This window comes from Zea mays, chromosome 4, assembly GCF_902167145.1.
Source record: "Zea mays cultivar B73 chromosome 4, Zm-B73-REFERENCE-NAM-5.0, whole genome shotgun sequence".
In the NCBI taxonomy this organism is placed as follows: Eukaryota; Viridiplantae; Streptophyta; class Magnoliopsida; order Poales; family Poaceae; genus Zea; species Zea mays.
The window spans coordinates 49,929,381-49,953,064 of NC_050099.1; the positions used below are offsets into that span (position 1 = coordinate 49,929,381).

Consider the following 23,684-nt stretch of genomic DNA (forward strand, 5'->3'; position numbering starts at 1 on the left):
TACCGTCGGAACAATCGGAAAGGCAGTAGTCGCATGCGGTCTTGAAGTCCCGCATGGCACTGGGGTTACCAAGTCCGGAGAAATCCCAACAAAAGTCGGGGTCGTCATCTTCCTTGGAACCCGAGGGCCCGTAGGTCGAGACGGCTGTCAACCGGTCCCAGGGTGACTGCATACCGTACCCCGGAGGGTTTGGACTCGCCTCTATGAAAGCGTCCACCGAAGCGAAGTCGCTTGGTGGGTCGAGGCTGAATCCAAAAGGCTCGAGATGGAAATCGGTCGGTACCTCTTGGTCGGCGGGCAGTGACGAAGTCACGTCAGAGGCAGACTGCACCGTCGTCTCAGGTATGAGGGTGACGCCCAACAAGCCCTTCAAGAGCGTGCTGGCGTCATCCGTTCTCTTGGAGTTGGCGTGTTGCGGGGAAACGGCGCTCGTCTTCGTCTCAGACGCGCGGTCGATGCCCGACGTGTCCCCCGTTGGGGCGCCGGCGCTGTCGACTCGCTCGACAGCCGACGAGGTGCCGCCTCCTGCTTGGCCTTTGTTGCCCCGCCTCCTCCTCCGTCGACGGGGGAGGCGACGGGACAAACCCGAATGTTGTTCTTCCGCCACGTGGCGAAGACGTCGTCGATTCCGCCGCCGGCGGGCGGGTTGTCGGCCGCCATTGTCGTTGTCGCGTGGCGGGGGAAGGAGTATCATGTCGTAGCTGCCATCGAGGGACATGAACTCAAGACTCCCGAAACGGAGCACCGTTCCGGGCTGGAAAGGTTGCTGGAGACTACCCATCTGGAGCTTGACGGGAAGCTGTTCGTCAACACGCAGCAGGCCCCTACCTGGCGCGCCAACTGTCGGCGTTTCGACCCTGGGGGGTCCCTGGACCGACGAGTAAATTGTCGCCGCGTGCCCCAGCCCAGATGGGTCGGCGCGAGACAGAGTGCGAAGGGGGGGAAAAAGCCAGAGGGAGACAGGCGTAAAAGGGGAAACCCGCGGCCTTCGTGTTTGTCCCGCGCCCAGGTCGGGTGCGCTTGCAGTAGGGGGTTACAAGCGTCCGCGCGGGAGGGAGCGAGAGGCCTGTACGCGCGCCGTTTCGTCCTTCCCCGCGCGGCCAACCCTCCGTAAGAGGGCCCTGGACCTTCCTTTTATAGGCGTAAGGAGAGGGTCCAGGTGTACAATGGGAGGTGTAGCAGTGTGCTAACGTGTCTAGCAGAGAAGAGCTAGTGCCCTAAGTACATGCCGTCGTGGCAGCCGGAGAGGTTTTGGCACCCTGTTCGTGTGGTGTCGTGGCCGTCGGAGGAGCGCTAGAGCCTGGTGGAAGGACAGCTGTCGGGGCTGTCGAGTCCTTGCTGACGTATCCTTGCTTCCGTAAGGGGGCTGAGAGCCGCCGTCGTCATGGAGCATGCGGGGCGCCATCATTACTTGTTTACCGGGGCGAGCCAGATGGGATGCCGGTCTTGTTCCCCGTAGCCTGAGTTAGCTTGGGGTAGGGTAATGATGGCGCCTCCTGTGACGTGGTCGGTCCGAGCCCTGGGTTGGGCGAGGCGGAGGCTCCTCCGAGGTCGAGGTCGAGTCTGTCTTCCGAGGCCGAGGTCGAGTCCGAGCCCCTGGGTCGGGCGAGGCGGAGACCATCGGCTGAGGCCAGGGCTGAGTCCGAGCCCTGGGGTCGGGCGAGGCGGAGTTCGTCGTCTTCCGGGGCCGAGCCTGAGTCCGAGCCCTGGGGTTGGGCGAGGCGGAGTTCGTCTTCCGGGGCCGAGCCCGAGTCCGAGCCCTGGGATCGGGCGAGGCGGAGTTCGTCGTCTTCTGGTGCTGAGCCCGAGTCCGAGCCCTGGGATCGGGCGAGGCAGAGTTCGTCGTCTCTTGGGGCTGAGCCCGAGTCCGAGCCCTGGGGTCGGGCGAGGTGGAGTTCGTCGTCTTCCGGGGCCGAGACCGAGTCCGAGCCCTGGGGTCGGGCGAGGCGGAGTTTGTCGTCTTGCGGGGCCGAGCCCGAGTCCGAGCCCTGGGATCGGGCGAGGCGGAGTTCGTCGTCTTCCGGGGCCGAGCCCGAGTCCGAGCCCTGGGATCGGGCGAGGCGGAGTTCGTCGTCTTCCGGGGCTAAGCCCGAGTCCGAGCCCTAGGATCGGGCGAGGCGGAGTTCGTCGTCTTCCGGGGCTGAGCCCGAGTCCGAGCCCTGGGGTCGGGCGAGGCGGAGTTCGTCGTCTTCCGGGGCTGAGCCCAAGTCCGAGCCCTGGGGTCGGGCGAGGCGGAGTTCGTCGTCTTCCGGGGCTGAGCCCGAGTCCGAGCCCTGGGGTCGGGCGACGCGGAGTTCGTCGTCTTCCGGGGCTAAGCCCGAGTCTGAGCCCTAGGGTCGGGCGAGGCAGAGCTTCCTATGGCGCCCGGGGCCGGACTTGGCCGTTGTCAGCCTCACTCTGTCGAGTGGCACAGCAGTCGGAGCGGCGCAGGCGGCGCTGTCCTCTTGTCAGGCCGGTCAGTGGAGCGGCGAAGTGACTGCGGTCACTTCGGCTCTGTCGACTGAAGGGCGCGCGTCAGGATAAGGTGTCAGGCCATCCTTACATTAAATGCCCCTGCGATACGGTCGGTCGTCGTGGCGATTTGGCCAAGGTTGCTTCTTGGCGAAGACTGGGCCTCGGGCGAGCCGAAGGTGTGTCCGTTGCTTGAGGGGGCCCTCGTGCGAGACGTAAATCCTCCGGGGTCGGCTGCCCTTGCCCGAGGCTGGGCTCGGGCGAGGCGAGATCGTGTCCCTTGAGCGAACCGAGCCTTGACTTAATGGCACCCATCAGGCCTTTGCAGCTTTATGCTGATGGGGATTACCAGCTGAGATTAGGAGTCTTGGGGGTACTCCTAATTATGGTCCCCGACAAATACGAAATAATTAAAAATGTATAAAGTTAAAAATATAAGATGGCATCAAGGGAAAAATATTAGAATTAATCTCCACTAGTATGACCAATGCCAATTGGGCCTTTGACGACATCGCGACCTGGGGGCGTTTAGCATAAGACAAGGCTGGTGGGCTCCCGTTGCGTAGCCCTATACAAGACAAGGAGTGGGGACTAGTGGCTTAGGTTAAGAGGTTGGGAGCAGCTGCCTACAGTTCTCCACCTGAAACCCTAGACCGATTTAGATCGAGCGAGATTGTCAATAATTGGAAGTTCATTACCTTCACCGCCACTACTTCGAGCTTGTTTCCCTAACCGTTGCTACCATAACGCAGAGTTTTACCGACAAACAAAATGGTGTGACGCCAAGATTTAATCAATTTATCAAGGATTCCAAAGTTAATATGGATTGTTATAAAATTAACCTATGACTGAACATAGTAATCATGCATGTCGTGCAACAAAAAAAAATGGCAACACGTATTTTAACACTCACTCTATATATTAGGATTGCTGTCACTATCGTTGACATCTACTCGTGCCTCGAGCAAGGCCATCCAAGTTTCCATATAGTAAGAAAGCTAGAATATATGCTGCTATCCAATTAGAGAATAAGATGTCCTGGAACAACAACAAAAAAAAGGAAAAAATGATACGGTTCTCTCTACGAGATACATGTATAAATAGATGTTCCATGGAAGGAGCACAACAGACCAGTCACAGAAGCTACCAAGCTAGCTAGAGGTGACAAGCAGAGCAGAAGCCTTACATGTCAATAAGGGCCTGCCTCTGATAGCCAAGGATGACTTGCCTATGTCCTTTGTTTACAAAGGATCAGAATTGTGGACCTTTGTGTTGGTTCGTAGGCAGTCTCCTTGGCTAGCCTGAGTGGCCCCTATTGCTCATGCTAGGCTCAATCGAGACTCTTTGACTTGCTGCACACAATTAGACACAGGAGCCTCCTCGACCTGTGCATGGGTGCATACAATTACCGTGTGATTGGTTGCCCAGCTCTCAACGCCTAGGCTCCTCACGAGTGTTGACTGCGCCTGCATTTCTGATTGGTTGGCTGCACGGCTGCGCCCGGAATGTGCGGGTGCAAGCAAATCTATTTTACGCTCCTCGGCGGCTGCCGGCAACCAATCAAGAGGTTAGACACGACCTTTGTCATATGCATGTAGCTGTGTTTCAGTGTCCATGCATGCTCCATTCCTAGCATTTTCTGTTTGAAAGGGCAGTATAGCGTGCCAGTTTCTCTGGAAACAATCAGCAGCACACAATGTTCTTGACCTGATTTTTTTATCTATGCATGCACATGCACGCTGCAGAATACGTACGGATCTATAGTATGACCAGCATTTTGAAACAGCATCATGCCTTAATTGGTTCTCTCAGCTTTTGCTATTTCAGTCACATGAACTTTTTTATCTTTCAGAGCCAGTTGATCCCTTAAACCCGGAAACTTTTGCAAGAACATATATAGATCGCTAAACAGGACCTGATATAACTGCAACTTTTAGCTAGTTTACCTGCATCATGTCTTTGTTCATCTTGGGGGTGAAAAACAGCTAGCATCCAGTTTTAACTTGTGGTCTTTTGCCATGTGCGTTAATAAAAACGAAAGGGCCTAAAGTAGAGCAGATTAACATTTCGGTGTCTCGCCAATTTGCAGAAAGATGCTTCAGGCGGAGAGTTTCACTGCTCATCGTGTCTACTGATCTATTGTTATGTTGCTCGCCAGCCCCTTTGGTCACCGAAGTCCAAACCCTAAAGCTGTTCAACAAAGAGTTGTACTCCCTCCCTCGGTTCCAAAATAAAATTCGTTTTAACTTTTTAATTGATTCATACAATAATTGATATATTTGTTATATATATATATATATATATATATATATATATATATATATATATATATATATATATATATATATATATAAAACTAATATTTTAGAACGGGGGAGTAACATTTACAAACTCACACAAGTCACATGAGATGAGATCCAAGAAAGAGGTGTATGTTATGTGACATTCCAAGAGCTAGAAATGTATTTTAAAAGTTCATGGATCTAAGTTACATCCCTTGACAAATTTAGTTCCGTTTATCAATTGAACTCATATTAAAATCAGATGATCTAATCTCATGCCACCATCAAAGAAGGCACTTGCCATATAGACATGGGTATTTTCAAATGTATACCAAGTAATACATATAATTATAAATTCATGTATATGTAGCAATCCACTCGCTCGCGGCAGCTAGGGCTAGACAAAATACTCATGACTCATTAGCTTGGTCTGCCTCGACTCGACTTGTTTCAGTTTTGTCACGAACTAAGCTAGCATCTAATCTTGGTTTGTTAACGAGCTACCATTTGTCAGCAAAACAAATCCTCCATATATATTGGGTGAACTAAAAAGTGATTGGATGTATTAATTTGGTGTTGAATTGATGAGATATATGAAATTACGTGTGTACCCTTTTCTAGTGTTGTTGGCGTTTCGACCCCGGGGGGTCCCTGGACCAAAGAGTAAAATTGTCGCTGCGTGCCCCAGCCCAGATGGGTTGGCGCGAGATGGAACACAAGGGGGGAAAACCGCGGCTCGTGTTATCCTGCGCCAGGGGGATGCGCTTGCAGTAGGGGTTACAAGCGTTCGCGAGGGAGAGAGAGAGAGTGAGCATGTTCGTCAGCCCGTCCTCCCGCGCGACCCTCCTGCATGAGTGCCCTAGACCTTCCTTTTATAGAAGCCAGGAGAGGGTCCAGGTGTACAATGGGGGTGTAGCTATGCGCTAACGTGTCCGGCAGAGAGGTGACAGAGCCCTGTGTACATGCCAACGTGGCTGTCGGAGAGGTGCTAGAGCCCTGTGTACGCGGTGTCGTGGCCGTCGGAGGAGCGCCCGAGTCCTGTAGAAGCACAGCTGTCGGGGCCCCTGGGATGTTGCTGATGTCTCCTTGCTTCCGTAGGGGGCTGAGAACCACCGTCGTCATGGACGCACGCGGGGAGCCATCATTACCTACTACCAGGGCAAGCCTGGATGGGACGCCGGTCTTGTTCCCCCATAGCCTGAGCTAGCTAGGGGTAGGGTAATGATGTATCCCCCGCGGTGCGGTCGGTCCGAGCCCAAGGTCGGGCGAGGCGGAGACTCCTTCTGAGGCCGAGGCCAGGGTCGAGTGAGGACGTGATTCCTCCCGAGGTCGGGGTTGAGGCCGAGCCCTGGGGTCGGGCGAGGCGGAGACCTCCTCCTGAGGCCGAGGCCCAAGGTCGGGCGAGGCGGAGCTTCCTGTTGCGCCTGAGGTTGGACTTAGCTGTTGTCAGCCTCACCCTGCGGGTGGCACAGCAGTCGGAGAGGGGCGAGCGGCGCTGTTTTCCTGTCAGGTCGGTCAGTGGGAGGGCGAAGTGACTGCGGTCACTTCGACCTTGCCGACTGAGGCACGTATGTCAGGATAAGGCGTCAGGCGATCCTCGCATTGAATGCGCCTGCAATACGGTCGGTTGGTGAGGCGATTTGGCCAAGGTTGCTTCACAACGAAGCCTGCCCGAGCTGGGCTTCGGGTGAGTCGAGGGTGCGCCCGTTGCTTGAGGAGGCCCTCGGGCGAGGCGTGAATTCGCCTGGGACTACTGTTCCCGCCCGAGGCTGGGCTCGGGCGAGGCGAGATCGCGTCCCTTGAGTAGACGAAGCCTTGACCTGAATTGCGCCCATCAGTCTCTGCAGCTTGTGCTGATGGTGGTTACCAGTCGTGTTTAGGACTGTTGGGGGTACCCCTAATTACGGTACCCGATAGTAGCCCCCGAGCCTCGAAGGGAGTGTTGGTACTCGCTTGGAGGCTTTGCCGCACTTTTTTGCAAGGGGACCGGCCTTTCTCGGTTACACTTTGTTCCGGTGGGTGTAGCCCCCGAGGCCTCGGAGGAGGGGTTTGACTCCTCTGAGGTCTTAATGCTTTTCGTGATGCCTCGGCCGGTCTGGATGTTCCCTCATGCGATCTGATTGTAGCTCGGGTGCATGGTCAGGTTCCGAGTTCTCAGGCTGGTTTGTTGACGCTGTCAATGGTTTGGCCGTAGCCGGGTTTGCGAGAGCAGCCCCCGAGCCTCTGCACGGAGCGAGAGGACGATCAAGGACTGTCTCGACTTTTATCATACGCCCCTCCGTCGCCTTTCCGCAAGGAGGAAGGGGGGAAGCGCCATGTTGCCCTCGGAGGGCGCCGAACATGGTGTCTCCAGTGAGTTGCAAACGGGTGATCCGAGTGGACACCCGTGCCCCGTTCGATAAGGGTCGGCTAGTGGCCTAGAGGCGCGCTCCAAAAGTACCTGCAGGTGATTTGTCAGACCTAGTCCCGTTCGATAGGGTCCGAGGGTTCGATGCCTCCCTCTGGTGGGATTCCGTTACAAAATCGCTCCTACTGGTCTCGGAAATGTCCTAGGGTACCTCGGGAGCGTAGCCCGAGCCTCGGCCATGTAACGGACGTACCCAGAGTCATCTCTCGCTCTGCGTGCTCTGGGGCGGCTGTCGAACCCTTCCGAGGGGCCAGCCTTCGAACCACTGATCAGTAGTGGGCGCGGAGCCCGAGTGCTCTGAGGCGGCTGTCGAACCCTTCCGAGGGGCCAGCCTTCGAACCTCTGATCAGTAATGAGCCTGAAGCCCAAGTGCTCTGGGGCGGCTGTCGAACCCTTCCGAGGAGCCATCCTTCGAACCCCTGATTAGTAGGAGGGCTCGGGGCCCGCTTCCTTCACGGAGAAGGATCCCTTTCGAAATATCCCCTTTCCCGGTCCCTGTAGCAAGAGAGAGAAAGGGGAAGAGGAAAAGGATATGAATTTAAACGGTGTGGCACACCTTTTTTGACGCGGTCATCATGGCGGAGGTGAAACGACGCCTGCTTCGCCTGCCAAAGGTGGCGCTTGCCCTGCCAAGGAGTTAATGCGATGGGACGGGCGGTTCGCGGGGCAGCTGTTGCGCGTGCGCAAGTCGTTCGAGGAACGGGTGTTTCGCCTTCGAGTTTGAATTTCGCGGCGGGTTCGGGCGAAGTGTTGAACGGATCTCGCCCGGGCCTTTATATACCCGGAAGAGGGGCCGGCGGTGGTTCTTTACTCCGCTGCTCGCCTTCTGCTTTAGTTTCCGCAACCTAAGAGAATAGCCAGAGAAAAGAAAATCATGCACCTTGTCCCCTCCGCCTCCACCCCCTTCGTTCGGCGATGGCCGACAGGGTGACCGTCGTTTCGCCGCGCGATCTGTGGCCTCTCTCCACCGTCACGGTGGACGATCTGGAGGCCCTCGTCACCGATGGTTTGCTCTGTCCCCTCTCCGGTGACCCGCAGCCAGAGTGGATGGTCCCTACGAACGAGGCCATCCCGACTCCGCCGCCGGGGTATGTGGTTAGTTTCGTCTCCTTCCACGAGCGGGGGTTCGGAGTGCCAGCGAGCCGTTTCATGCGGGCGCTCCTGCACTACTACGGGGTGGAGCTGCACAACTTCAACCCCAACTCCATTGCGCAAGCGGCCATCTTCGCGGCGGTTTGCGAGGGTTTTTTGGGGATTGACCCCCACTGGGATCTTTGGACCCATCTCTTCTCCGTGGAGCTTTTTGCCTTGACGACAAGGGAAAAGAAGGTCCGCGTGGTGGTGCGGGCCGGTGGCTGCACCCTCCAGTTGAGGCAGGGGCGCGCGCAGCAGTACATCCCCGCCATCCTTGTGTCTTCGAACAAGGGGTGGCAGCGCCGGTGGTTTTACCTCTAGAACAACAACGAAAGGCTCCCGTCGTTTTCTCAACGAGTGGTGACTGCCGATGGCAGCAACTGGCGCTGGGGGGCCATGCGCGAGAAACAGGAGAAACTCCAGCCCCTTCTGGAGGCCTTGCAGAAGTTACCAGATGGGGGGCTCACCGCCGTGGGGGTGGTTGCCGCCATCCATCGCCGGAGGGTGCTTCCCTTGGCAGAGCGGCGGTTGCCGCTTTCGGAGATGAAGCCGGGGGTTGACTTGGAGGGTTCGCAGACGTCCTCGGCCTCCCTCTCTGTCGACGACCTGCGTAGGCGGGTAGCGGGCACGGTAGGGAGGCTGGATGCCGGTGCCCTTACCCTGCCCGTATTGCGTCCCGAGCATGGGTACGTGTCCCTGGTGAGTGTCCGCTCCTTCTCCTATCTTGTGCCGGGTTGCCTTTGATTCTTACCGTCGGGATTTCCGTTTGTCTCTAGGAGTTGGGGTTTTACAAGCCCTCTCTGCCACCGGTCCCGGAGGATGCGGTGGACCGAGCCGCGCGGAGGGTCGCCGCGGAGAAGAAGAAGGAGAAGAAGGACACGGAAAGGCCCGGGCTCGTGAGCGGATGCGGGCTCGGGACGCCTTGGAGAGGCGCCGTCGGAGGCAGGAGAGGGACGGGCTCCCGAGGGAGCCGTCGCCGGAGACGCCTGACGACGATGATGATGACGATGATGACGAGGACGACGACATGGCGGCCCGCCTTGGCCTTAGCCCAGATCTGAGGCTAGGCCAGGGGTCGTTGATCCAGCCTCCAAGTGGGCTGGAGCCATCGGTATCTGGGGCCGGGACATCAAGGTCCCAGTCCGAGGAGCGGGGACAGGCTGAGGGGGTACTTGACCCCTTGGCCGAGGTAGTTGAGGTGACTCCGGGGAGTCAAGCCAACCCGCCTGTCCCCCAAGAGCAGTCGCCCATGCCGGCTGTACAGGAGGTTGATCCTCGGGCCGTCGTGATGGCGCCTGGGCAGGCCATCCCTTCGGCGCCCCGGGCGTCCGAGGCGGGAACGGCGCCGAAGCCGGCAGCGGGGCAAACCTCGGCAGTGCCTGCGGGGACCGAGGCCCGAGGGGCCTCCCCGCAGGCACGATTGGCCTTGGTCCGGAGCGGGTAAGTATCTGAGGATAGCTCTGTTTTGGCTCTTTCTCCGTGTGTCCTGATCCTGCTTTATCTCTTCCTTTCAGCAAACGGAGGCAAGGTTCGGCCGGTCTGGCCCCCCGGAAGGCCCTTAAGACAGTGCCGGCCTCTGCAGCCAGTGCCGCAGCGCGCCACGCTGGTTGGCTGGCCTCCGCACAAGACGCCCTCGAGCGGGGGGCCCAGGCGGCACGAGTTGCCTTGGGGCAAGCCTCCTAGGCTGACCCCTTCATCGGGGCGGCCATCGTGTTGGGGGAGCCTGCTGGCGTGGCCGCGGCCCCGAGCCCACCTGACGTGTTGCCGGCACCGGCACCAGCTCCTGCCGAGGCCGTCGCTGTTTTGCCCATGGAGCCACCCGTCGCTGTTGATGCCAGGATGGCTGAGGTGCCGCTGCTCGAGGTCATCTCCGACCTTCCCAGTCTCGGCCATAAGGAGAGGGCGGCCGCCGTTGCCGAGGTCGGTGATCGGAAGCCCGCCTCCTTAGCCGAGGGGAGGCCCAGTACGTCGTCAGCGATGGTACCCGATGCGTCGACTGCAGGGGGTCCCGACGCCTTGGAGGAGGGGCACGCAGAACCGCGACCCTTCTTGGGGTGCGGCGACCTTATCCCCGTGCGGTGCGACCCCAATGAGTGGTGTGGGCAGGCGCTCCGGTTCTGGACCCGTGGCGCCTCGAAACCCCTCTTTGTCCTTGACGACGAGCGGGAGGAGCAGTCTCGGGACGAGCTCCGTGAGTATGCCGAGGCGGCGATGGGGTTGCTTCGGTCGACCATGGAGATCCTTTCCAGGGACGTTCCCAGGGTCCTCCAGGTAAGGATTTTAGGCATACCTTTCGCGTGACTAGGGCATTCTTTGTAACACCCTGCTTCCCTTCCTCAGGCACTGACGGATGTGAGCACCGCCAAGTCGTTGTTCATCCGCCGCGAGACCGACGTCTGGGGTTCGCTGCGGTTCCTGAGGGTCGCGCTTGCCGAGGCTAATGAACGCCTCGCCCAACGGAGCACCAAGGTGGCGGACCTTCGGCTACTCTGTGATGAGCTGGAGGTGGAGGCAGACGTGGCGCGAGCAGAGGCGGTGTCGGCACGAACGGAGGCACATCAGCGGCAGTTGGAGCTTGGCCAGGTCATTAGCGAGCGGGACCAATCTCGGAGCCAGGCTGCCGAGGCTGTAGGCCGGGCTGAGGCCCTTGGGGGTCAGCTAACCGAGGTGTCTGCTCGGGCCGGAGCCCTTGCGGAGGCCTGGCCGTGGCCGTCGGGTCTGCTCAGTCCGCCCAAGCCGCAGCCTCGGAGCAGCGTGCCCGGGCTGAAGGTATGTTTCGGTCGCTTTGTGACTTCGATTCAGCTTCATTCTTCAACTCGTGTCTGAAGAATTCTGTTTGGCTGTCTGCAGAGTTCGAGATAGATCTTAACGAGTCCGTCAAGGCACTTGCCCAGGCGGCTGAGCAGAAGGAGGCCGACCGCGTGGCCATGTCCGAGGCTATCTCGGTCTTTTGCCAGGTCTTTGGCCTCGATGACGTCCCCTCGGGTAGCTCCCCCCAGAGTCGCCTGCGGGCCTTGGGTGGCCATGTGCGCAACAGACTCCGCGGGGCGCTGCATCACAGCGTTAGGTGGGCCTTCGCCGTGCTCGCTTCCCACTACGACATGGATCTGGAGCGGGTCAGCGAGGGGTACTGTCTACCCGACAAAGATGAGGCTGCCTTAGCCGAGGTTCAGAGGCTTGACGCGGCCATCACGGGCCCAAGCGCGGAGTTGGCGTCCTCCTTCGAGGTGGAGATCCTTCCACTTGCGTCGCCATCTGGGGCCGGGACAGATCTCGCCGAGGGTGGAGACGATGTCGAGGGTGCCGCTCCTCCCCGAGGCGATGTCTGATTCTACCGGAGCAGTCTGTTTGGAGCATGCATGTGTTTATCATGGCCGCCAAGGCCTAAACACCTTATTGTCGTGTTATAAAGCTGTGTTTCTTTTCCTCTCGTTTCGAGTATCCGGACTTGTTCGTCAGTAGCAGAATCGCTTATCCGAGCAAGAGTTACTTTTCGCGAAAGGTGACGAGTGAGGTATCTGTATCTCGGAGGCGTAGGAGTCCCTCGGCTCGGTCGGCCTTGCCGCTTATGTGTGCTCTTACTCGTTTTGCAGGATTCTGTTATCGATATAGTCGGAAAGCACGAAAGTCGTTTTGGTAGAAAACTTTTTCGAGGAAAATTTTGACGTAGAGGGGGTTCCCCCTTCTAGCCCCCGAGGGAGGGTCGGGCTTCGCCGAGGCAAGGCTGACCCTTCCTTGACGGTTAGACTCTATTTGTGTATGTAAAGAGAACGAGGTATATGAACGACTTGAAACATCTTAAGGGTAAAAGCGACGTAGTTGTCGGATGTTCCAAGCGTTGCTGTAGACCTCGCCTTGATCGTTGGCCAGCTTGTATGTTCCGGGCTTCAAAATCTTGGCGATGATGAACGGCCCTTCCCAGGGAGGAGTAAGCTTGTGGTGCCCTCGGGTGTCCTGCCGCAGCCGAAGTACCAAGTCTCCCACCTGGAAGCCTCGGGCCGAACCCCTCAGTCGTGGTAGCGTCGCAGAGACTGCTGATACCGCGTCGAGTGTAGTAAGGCCATGTCCCGAGCCTCGTCGAGCTGGTCTAGTGAGTCTTCTCGGCTGGTCTGGTTGCTTTGGTCGTCGTACGCCCTTGTCCTCAGGGAACCGTATTCTAAGTCTGTGGGCAAGATAGCCTCGGCCCCATAGACTAGAAAGAACGGTGAGAAACTCGTGGCTCGGCTTGGTGTCGTCCTCAGACTCCAGACCACTGAGGGTAGTTCCTTCATCCACCGCTTGCCGAACTAGTTGAGGTCGTTGTAGATCCTCGATTTAAGTCCCTGCAGAAGCATACCGTTGGCACGCTCCACCTGCCCATTCGTCATGGGGTGAGCTACGGCGGCCCAGTCCACATAGATGTGGTGGTCCTCGTAGAAGTCCAGGAACTTATTCCCAGTGAACTGGGTGCCATTGTCGGTGATGATGGAGTTCGGGACCCCAAAGCGATGGATGATGTTGGTGAAGAACGCCACCGCCTGCTCGGACCTGATGCTGGTTAGGGGTCGGACCTCGATCCACTTGGAGAATTTGTCAATGGCGACCAGCAGGTGCGAGAAGCCCCCGGGTGCCTTCTGCAAGAGACCAACGAGGTCCATACCCCACACAGCAAACGGCCAGGTGATGGGTATTGTCTACAGGGCCTGAGCAGGCAGGTGTGTCTGTCTCGCATAGAATTGACACCCTTGGCAGGAGCGTACAATCCTAGTGGCGTCGTCCACCACGGTCGGCCAGTAGAAGCCTTGTCGGAAGGCGTTCCCAACGAGGGCTCGAGGTGCTGCATGGTGACCGCAAGCCCCCGAGTGTATCTCTTGCAATAGCTCCTGTCCTTCGGCGACGGATATGCATCGTTGGAGGATGCATGAGGGGCTGCGGTGGTAGAGCTCCTTTTCATCACCCGGTAAGACGAACGACTTGGCGCACCACGCCAGTCGCTGAGCTTCGGCCTTGTCGAGGGGTAGCTCTCCTTGGTGGAGATATTGCAGGTACGGGGTCTGCCAGTTTCGATTAGGCGTGACCCCACTCCACTCTTCCTCGACGCGTAGTGCCTCACCCTCGGCGGCCGAGGATACCTCGGGCTAGGCCGAGGCCTCCTCGGGCTCGGGCGTGTCGTCGGTCTTGACGGAGGGTTGATGTATGTCTCTGGAGAAGACGTCCGGGGGAACCGTTGTCCACCCCGAGGCTATTTTAGCCAGCTCATCCGCAGTCTCATTGTACTGTCGAGCGATGTGGTTGAGCTCGAGCCCATAGAACTTGTCTTCCAGGCGCCGAACTTTATCGCAGTAGGCCTCCATCTTCGGGTCGCGGCAGTGGGAGTTCTTCATGACTTGGTCAATGACAAGCTGCGAGTCGCCACGAGCGTCAAGATGCCAAACCCCTAGCTCAATGGCGATGCGCAACCCGTTAACCAGAGCCTCGTACTCGGCCACATTGTTTGACACCTGGAAATGGAGGCGCAGCACGTAGCGGAGATGTTTCCCGAGGGGCGAGATGAAGAGCAGGCCCGCGCCGGCTCCTGTTTTCATCAGCGACCCATCGAAGTACATGGTCTAGAGTTCCGGTTGGACCGGAGCTGTTGGTAGCTGGGTGTCGACCCATTCAGCCACGAAGTCCACCAAGACTTGGGACTTGATGGCCTTCCGGGGAGTGAACGAGATTGTCTCGCCCATGATCTCCACCGCCCACTTTGCAATCCTACCTGAGGCCTCTCAGCCCTGGATGATCTCCCCCAGGGGGAAGGATGACACCACAGTCACTGGATGAGACTCGAAGTAGTGTCGCAACTTTCGCCGCGTCAGAATTACCGCGTACAGTAGCTTCTGAATTTGCGGGTAGCGGATCTTGGTCTTAGATAGCACTTCACTGATGAAGTAGACCGGCCTCTGGACGAGCAGTGCATGCCCTTCTTCTCGTCTCTCGACTACGATCGCGACGCTGACCACCTGAGTGGTTGCGGCTATGTATATCAAGAGGGCTTCTCCTGCAGCGGGGGGCACCAAGATGGGCGCATTTGTAAGGAGCGCCTTTAAGTTTCCGAGGGCTTCCTCGGCCTCGGGAGTCCAAGTGAAGCGCTCGGTCTTCCTTAAGAGGCGGTACAAGGGTAGGCCTTTTTCGCCAAGACGCGAGATGAAGCGACTCAGAGCCGCAAGGCATCCCATGACCCTTTGTACTCCTTTCAAATCTTTGATAGGCCCATGTTGGTGATGGCCGCGATTTTCTCCGGGTTGGCCTCGATGCCCCGCTCGGAGACGATGAACCCTAGGAGCATGCCTCGGGGGACTCCAAAGACACACTTCTCGGGGTTGAGTTCACGCCCTTTGCTCTCAAACACTTGAATGTCGTTTCAAGGTCAGAGAGGAGGTCGGAGGCTTTCCTCGTCTTGACCATGATGTCATCGACGTAAGCCTCGACCATTCGGCCGATGTGCTCTCCGAACACGTGGTTCATGCACCTTTGGTATGTCGCATCTGCATTCCTCAAACCAAATGGCATAATAATATAGCAGTACATGCCAAAAGGTGTGATGAAAGAAGTCGCGAGCTGGTCGGACTCTTTCATCTTGATTTGGTGATACCCTGAGTAGGCGTCGAGGAATGACAGGGTTTCACACCCAGCAGTGGAGTCCACAATTTGATCGATGCGAGGCAGAGGGTAGGGAACCTTCGGACATGCTTTGTTTAGACCAGTGTAGTCTACACACATCCTCCATTTCCCACCTTTCTTTTTCACAAGCACAGGGTTGGCTAACCATTCAGGATGGAATACCTCTTTGATGAACTCTGCAGCCATCAGCTTGTGGATCTCCTCGCCTATGGCTCTGCGCTTTTCTTCGTCGAAACGGCGCAGAGGTTGCTTCACGGGTCAGGCACCGGCTCGGATATCCAATGAGTGCTCGGCGACATCCCTCGGTATGCCGGGCATGTCCGAGGGACTCCACGCAACACCTTGGCATTTGCGCGGAGAAAGTCGACGAGCACTGCTTCCTATTTGGGGTCGAGCTCGAAGCCGATTCGGACTTGCTTGCAGGCGTCGTTGCTGGGGTCGAGATGGACGGACTTAACCGCCTCTGCTGGCTCGAAGTTGCCGGCGTGGCGCTTCGCGTCAGGCACCTCCTTGGAGAGGCATTCTAGGTCGGCGATGAGGGCCTCGGACTCGGCGAGGGCCTCAGCGTACTCCACGCACTCCACGTCGCATTCGTACGCGTGTCGGTACGTGGATCCGACGGTGATGACCCCGTTGGGGCCCGGCATCTTGAGCTTGAGGTAGGTGTAGTTGGGGACGGCCATGAACTTGGCGTAGCATGGTCTCCCCAGCACCACGTGGTAGGTTCCTCGGAACCCGACCACCTCGAACGTGAGGGTTTCCTTTTGAAAGTTGGAGGGAGTTCCGAAGCAGACAGGCAGATCGAGTTGTCCAAGGGGTTGGACGCGCTTCCCGGGGATGATCCCGTGAAAGGGCGCCGCACCGGCCCGAATCGTGGACAGATCGATTTCCAAGAGCCCGAGGGTCTTGGCGTAGATGATGTTGAGGTTGTTGCCTTCGTCCATGAGTACCTTGGTGAGCCTGGTGTTGCCGATGATGGGGTCGACAACGAGCGGGTACTTTCCTGGGCTCGGCACGCAGTCGGGGTGGTCACCCTGGTCGAAGGTGATGGGCTTGTCGGACCAGTCTAGGTAGACTGGTGCCGCCACCTTTACCGAGCAGACCTCCCGACGCTCCTGCTTGTGGTGCCGAGCCGAGGCGTTCGCCACTTGCCCACCGTAGATCATGAAAAGCCGTGGACCTCGGGGAACTCCTCTGCCTTGTTGCCCTCCTTCTTGTCGTTGTCTTGGCCTTTGCCACCTTCGGCCGGGGGCCCAGCCTTATGGAAGTAGCGCCGAAGCATGACGCATTCCTCAAGGGTGTGCTTGACGGGGCCCTGGTGATAGGGGCACGACTCCTTGAGCATCTTATCGAACAGGTTGGCCCCTCCGGGAGGCTTCCGAGGGTTCCTGTGCTCGGCGGCAGCGACAAGATCTGCGTCAGCGGCGTCGCTCTTTGCTTGCGACTTCTTCTTGGCCTTCTTCTTCGTGCCGCGCTCGGCAGACGCCTCGGGGACGTCTTCCTGCTGGCATCCCTGAGGCTGCTTGTCCTTCCGGAAGATGGCATCGACCGCCTCCTGACCAGAGGCGAACTTGGTGGCGATGTCCATCAACTCGCTCGCTTTGGTGGGAGTCTTGCGGCCCAGTTTGCTCACCAGGTCGCGGCAAGTGGTGCCGGCGAGGAACGCCCCGATGACATCTGAGTCGGTGATGTTGGGCAGCTCGGTGCGCTGCTTCGAAAATCGCCGGATGTAGTCTCGCAGGGATTCCCCTGGCTGCTGGCGGCAACTTCGGAGATCCCAAGAGTTACCAGGGCGCACGTATGTGCCCTAGAAGTTTCCAGCGAAGGCTTTGACCAGGTCGTCCCAGTTGGAGATCTGCGCAGGAGGCAGATGCTCCAGCCAGGCTTGGGCGGCGTCGGAGAGGAACAGGGGGAGGTTGCGGATGATGAGGTTGTCATCGTCCGTTCCACCCAGCTGGCAGGCCAGCCGATAGTCCGCAAGCCACAGTTCCGGCCTCGTTTCCCCCGAGTACTTAGTGATGGTAGTCGGGGCTCGGAACCGGGTCGGGAACGGCGCCCGTCGTATGGCCCGGCTGAAGGCTTGCGGACCTGGTGGTTCGGGTGAGGGGCTCCGATCCTCCTCACTGTCGTAGCGTCCCCCATGCCTGGGGTGGTAGCCTCGGCGCACCTTCTCGTCGAGGCGGGCTCGACGGTCGCGGCGGTGGTGCTCGTTACCGAGGCGACCCGGGGCTGCAGGTGTTGCGCCCCGCGCGCACCCGGTGTGGACCGAGGCTTCCCGCATGAATCGGGAAGTTGCTGCGCGATGCTCCGAGGGGCACCCTTGCCTTCGAGAGGCAGAGCTCTCGGCTCGTCGGACCACGGCGTCCTCCAGGAGATTCTTGAGTTCTCCTTGGATACACCGCCCCTCGGTGGTGGATGGCTCCGGCATCGCTCGGAGCAGTATTGCCGCTGCAGCCAGATTCTGGCCGACCCCACTGGAAGCCGGGGGCAGCCTTGCCCTGGCATCGTCAGCGATACAGCGCTGGACGTCCCGGGCCTGATGACGCGCTTCTCCGGCGAGTGCTCGGCCTGCCCACTCCTGCTCGATGTTTCGCCAGAGCTGCACAAGTTGTCCTGTTTCCTCATCGAGCTTGGCTTGCATCTCGCAGATTTGCTCGAGCTGTGTGTCCTGACCCCCCGTAGGGACTGGGACCACAGCTAGCTCTCGCAGGATGTCAACGCGAGGCGCAGGCCCAGGGGGATCGTCATCCTTCGGCATACCAAGGTGGTTGCCTTCGTCGTGACCCCCTAGATCTACGTGGAAACATTCGCGACTTGGGCCACAACCCTCGTTGTCAAGGCTGTGGCCATCATCGGAGCAATCGGAGAGGCAGTAGTCACATGCGGTCATGAAGTCTCGCATGGCACTAGGATTACCGAGTCTGCAGAAATCCTGACCAGAGTCGGGCTCGTCTTCTTCCTCGGAACCCGGGGGCCCGTAGGTCGAGACGGCCGTCAGTCGGTCCCAGGTTGCCCACATATGGTACCCCGGAAGGTTAGGATATGCCTTTATGAAAGCGCTCACCAAAGCGGGGTCGCTTGGTGGATCGAAGCTAAATCTAAAAGGCACAGGGTGGAAAACGGATGGTACCTCTCGATCGATGAACGGTGACGAAGTCGCGTCGTGGGTGGACTGCACCGTTATCTCAGGTACGAGGCTAACGCCCAGCAAGTCCTTCGCGAGCGTGCTGGCGTCATCTGTCCGCTTGGGGCTGGCATGTTACGGGGAAACGACACCCGCCGTCGTCTCAGGCGCGAGGTCAACGCCTGACATGTCCCCCGCTGGGGTGCCGGCGTCATCGACTCGCTCGACAGCCGATGAGGTACCGCCTCCTGCCTGGCCACGGTTGCCTCGCCTCCTCCTCCTGCGGCGAGGAAAGCGGCGAGACAAACCCGGATGCTGCTCTTCCTCCATGGGGGGAAAACGTCGTCGTGTCCGCCGCCGCCTGGCGAGCTAACGGCCGTCGTTGTCGCTGTCGTGCTGCGGGGGAAGGAGTACCATGTCGTAGCTGCCGTCGAGGGACATGAACTCGAGGCTCCCGAAGTGGAGCAGCGTCCTGGGCTGAAGAGGTTGCTGGAGACTACCCATCTGGAGCTCAACGGGAAGTTGTTCGTCAACACGCAGCAGGCCCCTACCTGGCGCGCCAACTGTCGGCGTTTCGACCTCGGGGGGTCCCTGGACCGACGAGTAAAATTGTCGCTGCGTGCCCCAGCCCAGATGGGTTGGCGCGAGATGGAACACAAGGGGGGAAAACCGCGGCTCGTGTTATCCTGCGCCAGGGGGATGCGCTTGCAGTAGGGGTTATAAGCGTTCGTGAGGGAGAGAGAGAGTGAGCCTGTTCGTCAGCCCGTCCTCCCGCGCGACCCTCCTACATGAGGGCCCTGGACCTTCCTTTTATAGATGCCAGGAGAGGGTCCAGGTGTACAATGGGGGTGTAGCTATGCGCTAACGTGTCCGGCAGAGAGGTGCCAGAGCCCTGTGTACATGCCAACGTGGCTATCGGAGAGGTGCTAGAGCCCTGTGTACGCGGTGTCGTGGCCGTCGGAGGAGCGCCCGAGTCCTGTAGAAGCACAGTTATCGGGGCCGCTGGGATGTTGCTGACGTCTCCTTGCTTCCGTAGGGGGCTGAGAACCACTGTCGTCATGGACGCACGCGGGGAGCCATCATTACCTGCTACCGGGGCGAGCCTGGATGGGACGCCGGTCTTGTTCCCCCGTAGCCTGAGCTAGCTAGGGGTAGGGTAATGATGTATTCCCCGTGGAGCGGTCGGTCCGAGCCCAAGGTCGGGCGAGGCGGAGACTCCTCCTGAGGCCGAGGCCGGGGTCGAGTGAGGAAGCGATTCCTCCCGAGGTCGGGTTGAGGTCGAGCCCTGGGGTCGGGCGAGGCGGAGACCTCCTCCTGAGGCCGAGGCCCAAGGTCGGGCGAGGCGGAGCTTCCTGTTGCGCCTGAGGCTGGACTTAGCTGTTGTCAGCCTCACCATGGTGGGTGGCACAGCAGTCGGAGAGGGGCGAGCGACGCTGTTTTCCTATCAGGTCGGTCAGTGGGAGGGCGAAGTGACTGCGGTCACTTCGACCTTGCCGACTGAGGCACGTGTGTCAGGATAAGGCGTTAGGCGATCCTCACATTGAATGTGCCTGCGATACGGTCGGTTGGTGAGGCGATTTGGCCAAGGTTGCTTCACAACGAAGCCTGCCCGAGCTGGGCTTCGGGCGAGTCGAGGGTGCGCCCGTTGCTTGAGGAGGCCCTCGGGCGAGGCGTGAATTCGCCTGGGACTACTGTTCCCGCCCGAGGCTGGGCTCGGGCGAGGCGAGATCGCGTCCCTTGAGTAGACGAAGCCTTGACCCGAATTGCGCCCATCAGTCTCTGCAGCTTGTGCTGATGGTGGTTACCAGCCGTGTTTAGGAGTGTTGGGGGTACCCCTAATTACGGTACCTGACAAGTGTTAAATTGGTCTAGATTAATTAGTAATTGATCATATTGTAGTATATATATGCATATTGTTTTTTGACTCACAAGCTAAACGAGCTAACTAAAGCTCGCAATCGAGCCGAGTCGAGCTAACTTTATCTTAACGTGATAGCTCGACACTAGTACAAAGAAGCTTTATAGAGGCGGTTCTAAATATATCTTTACTGACGTGTTTAGAACCGCCAGTGCTACAGCCCAATAGAAATAAAAATTTATATAGCCAGTTGTTTATGTTTCCTAAAAAAGATTAGTACTAACGATTTTCTTACCTCAATCGTCAGTGGAAATTGATTTTCACTAGAAGTTGTGTTAATTAAGAACCGCTAGTAGAAATCGATTTCCACTCGCGATTGAGGTAAGAAAATCGTTAGTACTAATCTTTTTCCGGAAACGTAAACAAGGTTTTAAAAATAGAAAAATAACATTTTAATTAGGGGAGGCCTCACCCGCCTAATTCGCGGCATTTTTCGCGCAAAACTCTTTGCACGCTATGCATGCCGGTCAAAATCGAACCCCCAACCTTACCCTCATGTATAGCTTGCTCTACAACTCAAGCAATCGCTTACTTCATGTCTACATACTATTTTTGTTGCCCACATATTATAGCACAATGAGTGTAAATTGATTGCATGAGGCCGTAAACAAATTCAAACAAAAAAGTTGTCAACTACAAAGTTGAATAACTTTTAAAGTTCTACAACTTTTATTTTGCTACTTTTTGAGTCCAAGGTCATTTGCAAAATTTGCATTGTAAATTTGTCGAATTAAGATGCAAATTTTGAGAGCTGAAATAATTTCAAATAAAAAGTTATCAACTACAAAGTTTCGTAACTTTTAAAGGTCTACAACTTTTTTGGGTGCTTTTTCATACGAGATCATTTTTAAAACTCAAAAAAATAGGATAATAATGATTTCTAGTGTTGGTTTCTTAAGAAAACTACATGCAGAAATCATATTTATATAGGAGATTCCTTAAGAAAACCCCTAGTAGAAATCATGGATTTACATGCGATTTAAGGAACCACCTATACAAATATGATTTCTATAGGTGATTTTCTTAAGGAAACCGTGTGTAGAAATGCACGATTTGCAATGATGGATTTTTAGAAAACCGCATATAAAATGTGTTTTCACTGGCGGTTCTTGAGTTGAGACGACAATTTTTTCACAGGCGCTTGATAACTAAAGCCGCCTGTAAAAATTAGATGTTATCATAGATCGACATAGAGCCGTTTTGTACTACTGCGAGGTCAATCGAGCTAAGCGGGCTCGTTATCCAGCCCTATCAGTGGCTCTCTCCGACACCCGTTGGCTTCTAGTTTTGTGTGTGACTAGTGGCTGACGCGCGCCTTGCGCGCGTTATGTCTGGGTGTAAATCAGTATTGTTATGCAAATAGAACACAATTGTAAATACTGATATGAATTCTAAATTGTTTATAGTCAAAAATACTGCATTTATCACTTACCTTTGGATAGTAGGTTGCACAGTTTAAAGGCTAATTGGACAAAAATGATGACATATGTATTTTTTTTCCTTGAACACGCACTTAACAAAAGTTTAGACTCAAAGATGGACCAAATACAACACCTCTTTATGGAGGCCAGTAGCAGGCATACAAAAAAAGGTCCATCAAAAAGAAAAATAGTTTTGTCTATCATTCATGGTGGTCCTTATGGTTTTGTCTATCATTCATGGTGGTCCTTCTGGATTGTAAATTCTTTGATGCATAGTGGTTCCTGTTTGATCATGTAAAATGAATGGTAAAATTGATAAAATTGTACCATTCACCGATACAATTGATATAATCGTGTCATTCATTTTATTGTGGTTGATACAACTTCGTTGGTGTGATTCCTGTTTTGTCATTCAAATGATTCCTGTGATTCATTTTACCATTAAACCTGTATCAACTTTATCGGTGAGGTGAATAGAACGTGTGTAGGTATGTATATATTCATTGAAAGTATTTTTTTGTACTGGATGTTAATTCTACTATGTATGTGTATATATATATGTGTGTGTATTTGTAGTAAGCAAATATCTGTATTGATCGGTAGGGAGTTAATTGTATAGAAGCTCACCTTTTTGGAGGAGATTGAAGTGGAGGGTCAACCTTCTTTTCTTTATCTGTGAGAGTTTCTTGTAGCTGGTATAGAATGAAATGAGTGAGCTGTATAAAGAAGTCTGATGTAATGTATGTGCGACTATTGTTATTTCTAATGCAATGTAAACAAAATTTTAATAGACACTGGTCCACACACATTGTTTTCTAATGTATTGATAGTTTATAAAAGCATACGAATGTTACCCTTTTTGTTTAATGTTTAAGATAATTGTTCACTTAATGAAATTATAAAGAAATAGCTTGTTCAACATTTATTCTAAAAGAGTGATGCATTGTAGATGATCTGGTAAGCATTGTTTATGAAGATGCTAGGAACAAAATTGAAGGCTCTTGATTGTATTTTCCCCAAAAAGTGAGAAAGGAAAAAATAAATAGGAATATATGTGTGGTTGTTGTCTTTCCTGACTGATTTCAGTGTACATTTCTTTACTGACATAGTTTTTTCATCCTTTCTTAGTTGCATAGAATAGATATGGGAACATTGTGTAGGCACAGAAGCATCCTGTAATTTGACATTTACAAAGTAGTTAGTATAAATTGAAAATCTTTATTTCGAGTAGAGGTTGTAGGAGTTGCTACTTGATCGTGCAGTTAGCATTGTTCATTGGTGCAAATGATTGATGCTATTGTCACCTATGGAAGATATTCTTGCATTTGGTTTGCCAAAATATAATATGTAAAGATACAAGATTTTTTTTGACCAATATGGTCCAGAATAGCAGGTATTGCGTGGAATCGCCTGCAGCTTTAGGTAATCATTCAGATTATTTAGAAAAAATCATAGATGATATACTTAGAGTTTTTTTCTTTTTGGTTGATGATTCTCAGATTCGTAGTTAATTATTTTATTTTTCGTATGATGAAGTGGATAAGTAGTAGCAATAACATTGTAGCAATGAAAATATGAACCAGCTAATCCATATATAATATCAATGAAATTTAAAGTGGTGAGCGTGGAAAACTTGCAAACCTTGACATCCCTGCACTCGAGAGGTGGCTTTAGATTGCTTTGGATAAAATTTTTGATACGATTGGCTCGTTTATGGTGCCAAAAAATGGATAGAGACTACAGAATGTGCTGCCCTCTTCCGCTTCCGCCCCTTTGGCAGCTAAAGCTTTGCTCCCACGCCTAAAATACATACAAAATGAGAAGAACAAAATAATCAATTTATTTCAGCGTATGAACGAAGGAATATGGATTATATAAGTCTAGAAGCAAATTGAAAGAAGATAAAAAAATACCTTGATCCGGCGGTTCGCAAATCGCAAGCAGCGATTGGTCACACATGATCCTAGCGCTGGTAGCCGATGACCCCTGTGTTCAATGATTGAGGCCCTAGTGATGTACGCAAATGGTGCAGGCCACAGGAGATGAGAAAGTGGACATCGCATTCCCCACTAAAAAATGGCCTCGCGCGACAGAGCTCGAGGAGGCGGCGGAGGTGGAGGAGCCTACAAGCGGCAGCGGTGCAGGGGACAGCGGGAAGCGGGCAATAGCGGGCGAGACGGCGATGGCGGTGGCATGCTGAGGCTGAGCGTGCGGCCGAGTGGGAGCGCCGGAGAGAAGCCTACGGCAGTGGTGGTGGGGGCGTGACGCGATGCGAGGAGGGGGTGCTTCTCCTACCTCAGATTGG

The 23,684-nt window shown here is 55.3% G+C and overlaps 1 protein-coding gene, 1 long non-coding RNA gene and 2 other non-coding genes across 4 annotated transcripts; 2 read left to right on the forward strand and 2 right to left on the reverse strand.

Moving 5' to 3' along the window:
- Nucleotides 1-3,355: 3,355 nt before the first annotated feature.
- LOC100383927 (uncharacterized) lies at nt 3,356-23,684 on the reverse strand. Its single transcript, NM_001176546.1, has 4 exons — nt 23,293-23,684; nt 23,021-23,179; nt 22,007-22,071; nt 3,356-3,997 (listed from the first exon to the last, which is right to left on the reverse strand). The coding sequence occupies exons 2-4, from the start codon at nt 23,026-23,028 to the stop codon at nt 3,771-3,773; spliced, it is 300 nt and encodes a 99-aa protein (NP_001170017.1). The 5' UTR covers nt 23,029-23,179; nt 23,293-23,684; the 3' UTR covers nt 3,356-3,770.
- Nucleotides 3,451-4,705, forward strand: LOC115032954 (MIR169hHG). Its single transcript, NR_163722.1, has 2 exons — nt 3,451-4,018; nt 4,541-4,705. It is a non-coding gene; the product is annotated as an MIR169hHG (long non-coding RNA).
- Nucleotides 3,642-3,769, forward strand: MIR169h (microRNA MIR169h). The gene has a single exon (NR_121087.1). It is a non-coding gene; the product is annotated as a microRNA MIR169h (primary transcript).
- Nucleotides 3,643-3,770, reverse strand: MIR169e (microRNA MIR169e). Its single transcript, NR_121092.1, has one exon. It is a non-coding gene; the product is annotated as a microRNA MIR169e (primary transcript).